This window comes from Emydura macquarii, unplaced genomic scaffold (genome assembly GCF_026122565.2).
Source record: "Emydura macquarii macquarii isolate MOO-44397 ecotype Brisbane River unplaced genomic scaffold, CSIRO-AGI_Emac_v2 contig_3506, whole genome shotgun sequence".
In the NCBI taxonomy this organism is placed as follows: Eukaryota; Metazoa; Chordata; order Testudines; family Chelidae; genus Emydura; species Emydura macquarii.
In genome coordinates this window covers 4,460,774-4,475,260 of record NW_027133643.1, presented here as the reverse complement: position 1 = coordinate 4,475,260, position 14,487 = coordinate 4,460,774, and the positions used below count along the sequence as shown (strand labels likewise).

Below are 14,487 nucleotides of genomic sequence, written 5' to 3'. Positions count from 1 at the left end.
TCCCAGACATACTAAGCATCACAAGGGGTTAAGAGTCAAACTAAGCTGGGTTCAGAAGGCAGGGACTCCATTCCCCTAAATATCCCAGCAGATGTTCTTCTTCTCATATTATCTGGTCAATCACAAACACATTTACTGGAAGACAGGTGATTAAGTGGTGTGCAAGGATGAATTTTCTGTAAAGGAGCATGATATTAAAATAAAAATGATATTTGAAATTAGTTGCTATTAAAACAAGCTAGAAGGACCATATGCTTGCCTATTATGTGCTTAAGCACATCACCAAAATGGCAGTATTCATTACCAAATGTCTGTCAAGACAGTAAATGCAGTTCTCTTCGTCAATCTAAGAAATTAACTCTTCAGATTCCAGTTTACCTTTGCCTTTTCCTAGCTGGTTAAAATTCTGAAAAGTGATTATCTAGGGAGTTTATTTTCATTTCTTCAGTTCTAGCTCTAAATGTGTGTTAATATTCTCTTGATCACAAAATGCCAGTTTTGCTCTTAAATGGCAAAACAAATTACTCAATAAGTTTCTAAGCATTTGTAGCAAAGCTCTTAGTTAATTAATATGATTAGTAATGTTTCATTGTAGGAGGTTGAGAAATATTTCTATTTAAATCTTTAATAGCCTATTTTAAGAAAGTTCTTGGCTACTTTCTAATATTACAAAAAAAAAATTCACAAATTCTCAAAGAAATGTAACCATCTTAGTTTTATTTCTTCTTTATTTCATCAATAAAATGTCACATATTTACAATACTTCCAAAAAAAAAAAAAAAAAAAAAAAAAAAAAAAAAGGCACAAATGCTCAACCTGTATCCTCCTCTTTGGAATGACCCTGAAAGACTGTAGTTTGATATTCACTCTTTCTGACCTAATTTGTTTTAAAGAGAGCTTTGCCATGTTGTTTGGCTATTTAGTGGTACTTACCCCTAGAAGTAGTTTAATTACACAGTCAGTGTCTGTTTTACCGTGTACTCTCAATTGGATGATTTAAGAAAAGAAGTCTCAGAATTTTAACTTTCCCTTTGAACTTCCCTGTTATACCATTTTCCTTTCCAAAATGTACCTGACTTTGCCCAAATAATAATTAATCGGCTTTCTAGTGCAGGATGAATTGGGCATACATGCTCTGCAAAAGAGAAAATTTATAAATGTATCTTTTATATATTTTTCTTCACACTACTTAAAGGGAAAAAAAACAGCAGAAATGCCTCCTGAGAAAATGGTTAGCATAATTTCTCAACCTGCAGAGGTGGCACCAGCTAGCAAAGGTATACTGTCATTTAAACTACTGCAATGAATGACATTACTATAACAATTATAAGAATGTATTAATTGTGTATAACTCACATAAGTAGATATCAAACACAAAAGATAACACTGTAAGGGCCTGATCTTATAATGGGAGCTACTTAGGATGCTCATACATGTACCAAGTTTCCTTGAAATCTGTATCTACCAATGATTAAAATAAATAGAAACTCTATGGGTCATTAAGGCTTGAATCGGTGTTTATTAAAAATCTTGAGGCCCTAAACTTGCAAAGAATTGTACAGATGCTTAGTTTTTAAGCATGGCTCTATACTAAGACAGATCCAAGAATGGGAAAGGAGGAGCAAATGTTAATCCTCTCCAAAGGCTTGTACAGGAAAGGCCAAATTTCATTCTCTTTGATGGGACTCCTCATATGCATAAAGTTTAGTAAGTGTTACCAAAGTTTAGCAAGCGTGCAAACTCACACCCTAAACACGTAACATAACTTACCATAAACATAGCCCACACATGCCTGCTCCACTGCAGAGTAAGGAACACCTGCATCAGCTAAAGCCTTCTGACCTAGATAGAATTTTTTAAAAATTCAGCAGTCAAAACTTTTAGAAAAGCAAATAAAACATTTTTGATAAAATGATCCAAACAGAAGTTATAGGGAGGCAATTGATGTTAAATCAAGTGCCAATATATTACTGATCCTCACAGAGCCAGATTTAAATACTCTGACAGATTTCTGTAGTCTGGAGGAACAGACAAAATTTAGCTTTTCATGCTCTAGCATAGAAACCTAATGAAATGTTTATTGAATGTAGCTCTTATTTCTAAAAAACGTAGACGCTAATCTTGCAAAATAAATTCTTCATCACTAAGAACAGACATTATAGTATGAATCTATGTAAACAATATACAAAAACAGTATTACACCTGCACTACAGAAACAAGCTTCAAGGCCCACTATGCTTGAAAGAAGAAACAATGTATCCTAACTGACTCATTGCTATATCAGGAATCCCTAGAAGACTGGTATAATTAAAACAAGAAAATTTTGTCTAATAAGTAATTATTTCAATGAAAGTGTCAAAATGGCTGCATAAGGTCTAAAGATAAGATGATGATGCTGGAATATAATAAATATTTGAAATCTGTGATGTATGCCCAACATTTTCTTGGGTGTCACAGTTCAGATTTCATTAGTACACATTGTTTAACAACAGAAGTTTCTTCCACCAGGCTGTTAAGTGATCAGCTGGTTTGCTTTTGCATGAAAGTTGCTATCACTTATACATATTAATTTTAGCTAGTGCAACTACATATGGTATTATTCATTTAAATATCTAATTCATTTTTGAATCCTATGTTCTTGGCTCCGATACTATGCAACAGAGAGTTCCACAGGTCAATTATGCACTATGTAAAAAAGTATTTCATTTAATTGGTTTTAAATTTCTTGCCTTGAATGTGAGACAGTTACTCACTTTATGCAGTAACTGAGGTTCTTTGAGACAGTGGTCTCTGTGGGCATGCCACTTTAGGTGTCCACACAGTCCATGCACCTGCACCTGTAATCGGAGATTTGTGGTAGCAATGCCTGGTTAGGTCCCACATGTGTTGTCACCACCTCACGAAGTTACACAACGCTGTGCAACCAACCATCCTTCAGTTCCTTCTCTACCATGGAGGAGCATGACTTATATACAACTCCGAAGAATATGGGAGGAGAGAGGGTAGTGGAGCACCCACAGGGACAACCATTTTGAAGAATCTCACTTATTGCACAAGGTGAGTAACCTCTTTTTCTTCATGGGGGGTCTCTGTCGAGCAGTACCCTTCAGTGGAAGGAAGGGGCTTCAGAGTTGTGCTCATGATGGTTGATAAAACTGAGAGTCCGAATAGGGCATCTGAAGGTGACAGTTACTCTATAGCTTAGTGCTTTGTGAAGGTGTGGGCAAATGCCCAAGTGGCTGCAAATGTCTGCAATGGAGACATTGTCGAGAAAGGAAACGGATGTTGAAAGTACTCCCGTAGAGTGTGTGTGAGTCCCCATTGGGGCTTGAAACTGATATTTTATAACAAAAGTGGATGCATCCTGATATCCATTTGAATATCTCTGTTTCAAAATAGCTTCCCCTTTTGATCATTCTGTTATAGAAATGAACAGCCTTGGTGATTTTCTAAAAGTTTTTGTTGTGTCTGTGTAGAAGGCTAATGCTCTTCAGACATCCAAGGTGTGGAATGCTGTTTCTCTTTTGTTCATGTGAGGTTTTGGAAAAAACACAGGTAAGTGGACAGGTTCATCTAAAGGAAATGGGGAGGTGACCTTGGGTAGGAATTTAGGGTGTGGCTTAGAGTGACCTTGTCCTTAATGACACATCCTCCATACACAATTTTCATTAAGGCACCTAACTCTCCCACATATCTAGTGGACATGATGGCAATGAGGAAGACCACCTTCACAGAGAGATGAAGTAAAGAGCAAGTGGTTCAAATGGGATTTCCATGAGTCTACGTAAGATCAAGTTGAGGTCCCACATTGGAGTTGGAGTTCTTATCTCAAGTTAGGTATTTTTAACGCCCTTGAGGAATCATTTGGTTGTTGGATGAGCGAATATGATGATCCCATCCAACTTCTCATGGAAAGCTGTGATAGCTGCCAGGTGCAATTTGATGGAGCCCCTATTTTTTTTTTAAATTCCAATGTGTAATCCAGTACTTTTGGTAAAGGAGAGGAAGCTGGTATAAATTGTTTGTTCTGGCACCATGTGTAGAATCTTTTCCATTTTAGAGTATAGGTCTTCCTTGTATTTGGTCTTCTGCTGCTTAATAAGATGCCTTTTACCTCCTCTGAGCAGGCTGTTCATTCTCTGAGCCATGGAGTAACCATGCCTTGAGGTGCAGAATTATCAGGTTGGGATGATGGATGTGTCCCGTATCTTGTCAGAGGAGATCAGGTATTTGAGGAAGACTGAGGTGGGCACACTGATATTTGTGAGAGGTATGGAAACCAAGTTTGTCTGGACCATGTAGGTGCTATTCAGATGATTCTGGATTTGTCCCTCCTGATCTTGTGAATGACTCGGGCTAGGAAAGGTATAGGCAGAAAAGTGTATATTAAGGGTGCATCCCATTTGATGAGGAGAGAGTCACCTAGGGAGTTGAATCCCAGTCCCGCTCTGGAGCAAAATTGTGGGCCCTTGGTGTTCTGTGGTATTGCAAAAAGGTCTGTGTGTGAATATCATGTGTAGAACTCCAGGGTCCATTTCTCATTGATGGTTCTGTGAAAAGTCTCTGCTCAGTGCATCCACTGTTGTGTTCTGACATCCTGGAAGTTATGATGCTGATATGTTGATGTTGTGACTGATGCACCAATTCCAGAACAGAATTGCTTCCGTGCATAGGGAGTGTGATCTTGCTTCTCATTAGCAGTTTATATAGAGAATGCATGCCACTCTGTACATTAGAATCCAGATTGATTTGTCTTTGATCAGTGGTAGGAAGTGACTGCATGCATTTCAGACTGCTCTTAGTTCTAGCAAGTTCATATGAAGGTTGGATTCCAATGTGAACTATCGGCCTTGGACCAGGTTGTTGAATAGATGTGCTCCCCAGCCTATTAGGGAGGCATCCATGGTTGTCATTGTTGGAGCTCTTTGTAGAAAAGGGACTCCTGTACAGATGTTCTTTGGTTGTGTCCACCATTTTAGAGAATCCTTTACCTTGCGTGGCATTGTGAGGTGTCTGTTGAGACTGTGCCTGTGTAGCGTGTAGACTGTTCAAAGCCAACTGCAGCCATCTTGACTACAAATATTGTTGCTGACATGTATCCTAGTAGTTGTGTGCATGTTCTGGCTGATGTTTGAGGGCTGTCTGTAACCACCGATATTAAGTTAATGAGTGTGGTGAAGTGTTGTCGAGGTAAGAAGGCTGTAGCTTTTGGGCAGTTGAGATAAGCCCCTATGAATTCTAGTTCCTTGACTGGTGTCAGTGTTGACTTTTGTTTGTTTATTTGTAACCCTAGGTTCATGAGTGTTATTGTGCTTTGAGAGGCCTCTATTGCTTTGTACTGTGTTGGTGCCCTTAACAGACAGTTGTACAGATATGGGAATATCACATAATCCCATGTCTGCGTAGATGTGCTGCCACCACTAAAACTTTCGAGAAAATCCTTGGGGTGGTCGACAGTCCAAAAGGAAGTACTTTGTATTGGAAGTGCTGTTTACCTAAGGTGAACCTTAGGAATCTTCTGTGAGATAAATGGATCATTATATATAAATATGCATCCTGGAGGTCAAGAGCTGAGAGCCAATCCCCCCTTTCTAGCACTGGAATTATAGTTGCTAATGTCACCATTTTGACATGTTGGGTTCTGACAAATTTGTTGAGTCTTCTCAGATCTAGAATGGGCTTCCATCCACCCATCTTTCTCTGTATTAGAAAGTGATGTGAGTAAAAACCTGAAGAGGGACAGGGAGGGAGGGAAGGTAGGTGGGATGGAGATAAAAGGGATGAAGTAACCAATCTTAACGATTTCCAAAGCCCATTTGTCTACTTTGATGTTCTGCCAGACTCAGTAAAAGGGTGACCATCGATCTCTGAATGGTCTGGAAAGGACATGTGTTTCCAGAGTTAGAATTCGTGGATATCTCATGCTCTGAACCACACCTTCAAAATTGCTGTCTCGAAGTAGATTGTTGAGACGTCGAAGGCTGGTTTGGTATTTGTCATTGCTTGGTTTGTCTGTTTATGACGTTGGTCATATTGTCTGTGTGGCTGTGCATCAGGTGGGCGAAATCTGTGTGTGTAACATCTGCCTTCTTTCTTTTTATTTGCAGGTGTTTAGATGTCTAGCAATTTCAGAGCTTCCCATGAATCCTTCAAAGTACATAGGGACTCATCAGTTTTCGCTGCAAATAAGTTTTTGGCCTTCAAATGGCAGATCCTTGACAGTCAACTGCACCTCTCTGGGGAACTCCAAAAGATGTAGCCATGATGCACGGTGCATGACTATTGATGTAGCCATAGAGTCACCTCTCTGGGGAACCCCGAAAGATGTAGCCATGATGCAAGGTGCATGACTATTGATGTAGCCATGTCTGCAGAGTTGCGTGAGGCCTGCAAATTGTTCTTTTTTCTCGTCTGGCAAGCTGTCAAAAAATTCTGCCATTTTAGAAAAACACGTGTGTGTATACTTTGATAAAAGGACTTCGTAATTCGCTATCCAGAATTGTAATGTAGTGGATGAGTATGCCTTATGCCCAAATAGGTCTAGTCTCTTCCAATCTGTCATAGGGGGTTGTCCTGTTATGATGTTGTTTTTCCCTTTTGTTTACAGCATCTACCACTAGTGTATTTGCTGCGTGATGCGTGAACAAGAATTTGCGTCCTTTGGAGGGGACGTAGTATTTTTTGTCCGACCTCTTGCACAACAGTGGTGATATTGCTGGTGTCTGCCAGATGGTTTTGGCAGGTTCCATGACAACATCATGCTATCTTTGCTGAGGTAGCTGTTTGGAGACTGTCCAGCAGTTTGTGCTGAGATTCAGGTACCTCTTCCAAGGATATGTCCAGGGAGTCTGCTACCCTGAAATATTCCTGAAATTGTTTAAAGTCATCCCCCGTGGTGGGCAGTGTGGGCATTATTATTTCATCTGGAGAAGATGATGGTAGGTTTGGTGGTGATGAGTCTCCCTAATCAGAGGCTTCATTGGTCTCCTCAGTCACCTCCTCTTGGGGTTCTGAGCATCCTGGCATGGTTGATTGTGGTGCCCTCGATCTTGGTTGGCTGGGGGGGTTCCGATGTTGTGCCCTGTATATAGCCCAGGAGTCCCAGTAGGGCCATTGTGGTGGGAATAGAATAGAGGGTGGCACCCAAGGGTGCCCATACCAGCTGGGTGCTTCATAGCTTGAGTGTGATGGTCCTAGTCTGGGTGAGTGAACTGTTGAGGAATGACAAGGTGAATGTATTTGCCCTTCCCCTTCTTCCTCATCTTCACTGGAGAGTGTGGGGGGGGGGGGCAAACCTGGGTGGAATGGTCAGAAAACTCGGTACCGAGTGGGCTGGAGTAACATCAGTACCAAAGAGTGGAGGTTATAGAGTAGATGAGACTAATAGGTCTCACAAACTGCTCTGGTACAGGGAGGAATAGTACCAATGTCAGCATAACAGGTGGTACTGACATACAAGTTGCTGTTGTCGGTGCCAAAGATTTTGTGCTATGCACCATAGGTACCATGGGCCATTGACTACCATAGGTTGAGCTGCTCAGTGCCGAGTGTCTTTTCGACTCTGTAGGTACTGAAGCTGTGGGCTTTGCTTTTGCCCTTTGAGTCTTTATCAACACTTGCCCGCTTATGGTCTTTTGTTCTCTGGATACTGGTGGTACTGGCTGATCCTGGCATCTCAGAGTCCGACGCACTCGATGCCGATGGTACTGAAGTCTTGCTGGCTGAGAAGCACTTTTTCTTCGCGGGCTCTCTCTGTGGAAAAGTTTGAGAGCGCTTTTTTGTATCCTTTTTAAGCAAGGACTCCTTAGTAGGAGCTTTCGTGGCAGGACCTCCGTCAGAGGCTGCTGATGGCAACCGTTGGCTGGGGGAAGATCCTCGACTTGGGGTCTGATGCTGGTTGCAAGAATTTCTCTATCATAAGGAGTTGGAGGTCTCTCGCCTTCCTTGCTCTGACATTTAGATTACGGCAATGCGAGCACTTTTGTGGAATATATGACTTGCCAGGGCAGTGGACAAACTGTGTGTATCCGTGTGAAACAGGAATAGAGAGCCTGCATGTCAGGATTTCTGAATCCTGGAGAGTTGGGCATGCCAGGGAATTTCTGTCCTAAGCTGAGGAAGGCAATAAGGAAAAACTACACTAACAGGGAAAACAAAAACTTATTTTCTTAGTGACATAGTAATTATCTTTTTTCGTTTCATAAAAAAAAATTAAGGTGTAAAAGAAGAGTAGAATTAACTATCTAACTGCTAACTAACAACAATCATGTATCTATTTACTAAGTAGAGAGAAGAGGCACTGCAAAGGGCTCCGATTCAAGCCAAAGGCACCACAGAAGAAACTGAGGGACGGTATGTTGCACAGTGCTATGTAACCGCATGAGGCGGCAACACGTGACCCAATAAGGCACTGCTACCATAAATCTCTGATTACAGGCACAGGTTGCATGGACCCCAAAAGTGGAGCACCCATTGGGACACTCCTCAAAGAATATTCATCGGTTGTCTCTTTGTCCTTTTATTATGACAAAGAGTGAAATGTACAATTCAAAAATAAAACGTTAAAACTAAAAGTCATCTTGGCCATTAATTACCTGCCTCCTTAGCCATGTCAGGGTAATCAAAATTTTCCCGCACACCAGGCTTTTCAAACTGGCAAGAAGCAAAACAAGATTTAAAATTAACACAGACATTTTGCTCAAATTGCTACACTCGGGTGTCATATGAGTAAATTATGTTTAGATATGTGAACACTCAGGCTTGGTCTACACTTACCTTGGTGATTTGACGGCAGTAGGCGGCAGTAGACGGGAGTTACGCAAAGAACTTGCGTAACTCCCGTTGACTTCTGTGCTTCTCTTTTGCGCGCCATCTTCACTGCACTGCGTGGGAACCATGATGGGGTGGTTTAACTGTGTCGATTTCTGGATTGACTGAGCAGGTCTTAACTGATCACTCAGTTGATCCAGATAAGTTGATCTGACAGCGGTGACTTTGCTTCCATCAGTGTAGACATAGCCTCAGGGTGAGATCCCTCTTGCAGAGGGCCCATGCAAAACCATTGTTCCACAGAGACTACATAGTACAGCACAGTGATTCCCAAATTGTGCGGCATGCAGAGGAACATTGGGGAGCGGGCATGCAGTGAGGCCTTGGCCAGCCCCCGTGGAAGCTGGGAAGGGAGCGCCACGCTTCCAATCCTGCTCTGCCCCTACTCTGTTAAGTTCCAGCTCCACTCCACCCCCTGCTTTGCCTCCAGCCCAGCTCTACACCCATTCCCTCTCTACCCCCAGACCAGCTCCACTGCTGAGGAAGCCGTGGCTGTGCAGTAATGGGAAGGAAGGCAGACAGATTCCATTAGTGGTAAGCGGGGTATGACTGGAAAAGTTTGCACACCATTGGTACAGCATGAGCAGAGACTATTCAGGAGAGGCTCATCTCCCCCCAAGAACCAAGGCTGTGCTCTATGCTGGCTCTGAACTGGCCAGAAAGGAGAGATTGGACAGGGAGTTCTTGGCTCTGTGAACAGGAGAGAAGAAGCAGATGGGATGAATATCAGTGTCATTGATTAATACAATCACTGAGTTCTGACAATGGTTTTGTCCTTTTACACAATTTTATGGGTATGTGCATATAATATGTACCTTACAAAAGTAAGCAAGTTCAGTGTTATTTTATGTAAGCCTCCTTTCCTATGCCTGATGGCATCTCACTATGCATCATGTCATATGTAACCTAGATGTCAAGTCATGTCTAGCCTTCATTCTTGGAGCAGGGACTATACTTTTTTTTCTCTATAAAGAGACAAACATCAATGTGCTACATACAAATGTTTAATAAATAGTGATAAAATATGTCAGCAAAAGATTTTATTTCCATGTTTACATCAACAGAAACATCACTGCTAAAAACAGCAGTGAAGTCCATTATTATCCCCTTCCCAATTTTTTAAAATGATCTGTGTTCACTATTATCAATACTAAAATGTGATTCTATATCTGCATATGCTCACCTTTATAGCCCCAACTCCGGCCCTTCACATTTATTATCTCTATTTTCCACACCCAGCCTCTTTTTAACTACACATACAGAACACTCTTGTAGTGAAGGCTAGAAGAACAATTCAGTGAAAGGGAATGGATCCCTGTACAATATTGTACTTTAGCGCATTCTGTGTTTAATAACACCCCTTATTCAAAAGATGTTTCTCCACCTACACTACTATATTAGCAACTTCTCAGACCCTGATGATTTTTTAATTGAGGTTGTCACAGTCCTGGCTAAGCTCCCTCTTCAGGATGCTCACCAGGCAGCTGGGTTTGGACCTGCAGACTTAATCCACATGCCTTTAAGCAACTCTGGGTCTGGGCAGGCTCTAGCCCAGTCTCTGTCTGGCCTCTCAGATGTGCTTCTTCAGCACAGACTATCTGGTACCACTTATAAGGAAAGGGACTCTGCCTCCAGCTGTCCTAGGCCCCAAGACCATAACAGACTTGTTCAAGACAGAGGAATTTCTAAACCAATTTTAAAAACACTAAACACATGCTTAACAACTTAACATCTAACATTTATCAAATCAGTTTCTTAGATGTTTGTATACGAATGCAAGAAGTATGAGAAATAAGCAAGAAGAACTTGAGATGCTAGTAAATAAACACAACTATGACATAGTTGGCATCACGGAGACTTGGTGGGATAATACGCATGACTGGAATATTGGTATAGAAGGGTACAGCTTGCTCAGGAGGGACAAGCAGGAGAAAAAAGGGAGCGGGTGTTGCCTTATGTATTAAAAGTCTATACACTTGGACTGAAGTTAAGATGGAAATAGGAGCCAAACTTGTTGAAAGTCTCTGGGTAACAATAAAAGGGGTAAAAAGTGAGGGTGATGTCACGGTAGGGGTCTACTACAGACACCAAACCAGGAAGAAGAGGTGGATGAGGCTTTTTTTAAACTAACAAAATCATCCAAAGCACAGGGCTTGGTGATGATGGGAGACTTCAACTACTCAGATATCTGTTGGGAAAATAACACAGTAGGGCACAGACTATCCAACAAGTTCTTGGAATGTATCCGAGACAATTTTTTATTTCAGAAGGTGGAGAAAGCTACTAGGGGATAGGCTGTTCTAGATTTGATTTTGACAAACAGGGAGGAACTGGTTGAGAACTTGAAAGTGGAAGGCCGCTTGGGCGAAAGCGATCACAAAATGATAGAGTTCATGATTCTAAGGAATGGTAGGAGGGAGAACAGCAAAATAAAGACAATGGATTTGAAGAAGACAAACTTTAGCAAACTCAGGGAGTTGGTAGGTAAAATCCCATGGGAAGCAAGTCTAAGAGGAAAAACAGTTGAAGATAGCCGGCAGTTTTTCAGAGACATTATTAAGGACAGGAGCAAACTATCCCATTGTGTAAGAAAGATAGGAAGTATGGCAAGAGACCACCGTGGCTTAACCAGGAGATCCTAAGTGATCTAGAAGTCAAAAAAGAGTCCTACAAAAAGTGGAAACTAGGTCAAATTACAAAGAATGAACATAAACAAATAACATAAGTATGCAAGGACAAAATTAGAAAGGCCAAGGCACAAAATGAGATTAAACTAGCTATAGACATAAAGGGTAATAAGAAAACATTCTACAAATACATTAGAAGCAAGAGGAAGACCAAGGACAGGGTAGGCCCGTTACTCAAGGAGGGGGGAAAAACAATAACAGAAAATGCGGAAATGGCAGGGGTGCTAAATGACTTCTTTGTTTCGGTTTTCACCAGGAAGGTTGGTGGCACTTGGACGTCTAACATAGTGAATGCCAGTGAAAAAGAGGCAGGATCAGGAGCTAAAATAGGGAAAGAACAAGTTACAAATTACTTAGACAAGTTAGATGTCTTCAAGTCACCAGGGCCTGATGAAATGCACCTTAGAATACTCAAGGAGCTGACTGAGGAGATATCTGAGCCATTAACGATTATCTTTGAAAAGTCTTGGAAGACAGGAGACATTCCAGAAGACTGGAAAAGGGCAAATATAGTGCCCATGTACGAAAAGGGAAATAAGGACAATCTGGGGAATTACAGATCAGTCAGCTTAACTTCTGTACCTGGGAAGATAATGGAGCAAATAATTAAGCAATCAATTTGCAAACATCTAGAAGATAATAAGTTAATAAGTAACAGTCAGCATGGATTTGTCAAGAACAAATCATGTCAAACCAACCTGATAGCTTTCTTTGACAGGGTAACAAGCCTTGTGGATAGGGAAGAGTCAGTAGATGTGGTATATCTTGACTTTAGTAAGGCTTTTGATACTGTTCCACATGATCTTCTCTTAAACAAACTAGGGAAATAAAACCTAGATGGAGCTACTATAAGGTGGGTGCAAAACTGGTTGGAAAACCATTCCCAGAGAGTAGTTATCAATGGTTCACAGTCATGCTGGAAGGGCATAACAAGTGGGGTTCTGCAAGGATCAGTTGTGGGTTCAGGTTCTGTACAATATTTTCATCAATGATTTAGATAATGCCATAGAGAGTACACTTATTAAGTTTGTGGATGATACCAAGCTGGGAGGGGTTGCAAGTGCTTTGGAGGAAAGGATTATAATTCAGAATGATCTGGACAAACTGGAGAATTGGTCTGAGGTAAATAGGATGAAATTCAATAAGGACAAATGCAAAGTACTCCACTTAGGAAGGAACAATCAGTTGCATACGTACAAAATAGGAAATGACTGCCTAGGAAGGAGTACTGCAGAAAGGGATTTGGGGATCATGGTAGACCACAAGCTAAATAAGAGTCAACGGTGTATTGCTGTTGCAAAAAAAGCAAACATGATTCTGGGATGTATTAGCAGGAATGTTGTAAGTAAAACATGAGTGGTAATTCTTCCGTTCTACTCAGGCCTCAACTGGAGTATCATTTCCAGTTCTGGGCGCCACATTTCAGGAAAGGTGGACAAATTGGAGAAAGTCCAGAGAAGAGCAACAAAAATGATTAAAGGTCTACAAAACATGACCTATGAGGCAAGACTGAAATAACTGGGTTTGTTTAGCTTGGAGAAGAGAAGACTGAGAGGAGACATTACAGCTTTCAAGTCGATAAAAGGTTGTTACAAGGAGGATGGAGAAAAATTGTTCTTCTTAACCTCTGAAGACAGGACAGGGAGCAATGGGCTTAAACTGCAGCAAAGGAAGTTTAGGTTGGACATTAGGAAAAACTTCCTAACTGTCAGGGGGGTTAATCACTGGAATAAATTGCCTAAGGAGGTTGTGAAATCTCCATCACTGGAGATTTTTAAGAGCAGGTTAGACAAACACCTGTCAGAGATGATCTAGATATTACTTAGTCCTGCCATGAGTGCAGGGGACTGGACTAGATGATCTCTCGAGATCCCTCCCAGCCCTATGATTCATTTTGATAAATAAATAAATACACAGGTAAGCAAGACTGGTTTCCAGCTATGTATTTGTAAGTGTTCAGTGAGGCCTGAGACTGGCATGAGCTGGCACCTCAAGCTCCAGTGTCATAATTTCAATGGGTGATCCCTGGTTCTTGTTTTATTTGAAGGGGTAAATAACACTTCTCTATTTACTTTTTCCACACCCCATTCTTGATTTTACAGACCTCTGTCTATCCCCGTTAGTCATCTCTTTTCTAAAATGGACAGTCCCCGTCTTTTTAATCTCTCCTCATATGGAAGCTGTGCCATACCATAATCATTTTTGTTGCCCACATCTGTAAATTTTCCAATTCTAATACTGTATACTTTTTTTGAGATGGGGCGACCAGAACCACATTGAGTGGGTATGCCATGGATTTATATAGTGGCATTATGATATTTTCTGTCCTATCTCTATCCTTTCCTAATAGTTCCTAAACATTTGTTAGCTTTTTTGACTTCCGCTGCATACTGAGCAGATGTTTTGAGGGAACTATTGACAGTTACTCCAAGATCTCTTTCTTGAGTAGTAACAGCTAATTTAGAACCTATCATTTTGTATGTAGAATTGGGATTATTTTTTCCCAATATGCATTTATTTGCACTTACCGACACTCAGTTTCATCTGTGATTTTGTTGCCAGTCACCCACTTTTATGAGATACCTTTGTAATTCTTCACAGTGTGCTTTGGACTATCTTGAGTAATTTTGTATCATCTGCAAATTTTGCCATCTCACTGTTTACCCCCTTTTCCAGATCATTTATGAATATGTTGAACAGCACAAGTCACAGTACAGATTCTTCGGATACTCGGCTATTTACCACTTTCCATGATGAAAATTGACCATTTATTCCTACCCTTGGTTTTTATGTTGCTTAAGAGCCTTTGATGAGGGACCTTGTCAAAGCCTTTCGGAAAGTCCAAGTACACTTTTATCCACTGGATCACCCTTGTCCATTCTTTTTGACGTCCTCAAAGAATTCTAACAGATTGGTGAAGCATGATTTCCCTTTACAAAAGCCATGTTCACTCTTCCCTAACACTGTTTCA

The 14,487-nt window shown here is 41.0% G+C and overlaps 1 protein-coding gene across 1 annotated transcript in view; it reads right to left on the bottom strand.

The window, feature by feature from the left end:
• The window catches only part of SCP2 (sterol carrier protein 2), a 47,394-nt gene that overhangs the window by 29,118 nt on the left and 3,789 nt on the right, over positions 1 to 14,487 (bottom strand). The window contains exons 2-3 of the mRNA XM_067535522.1: positions 8,595 to 8,652; positions 1,771 to 1,842 (exon numbers count right to left, since the gene is read on the bottom strand). Coding sequence (XP_067391623.1) covers positions 1,771 to 1,842; positions 8,595 to 8,652 — 130 coding nt within the window. The remainder of the gene's footprint in view (positions 1 to 1,770; positions 1,843 to 8,594; positions 8,653 to 14,487) is intronic.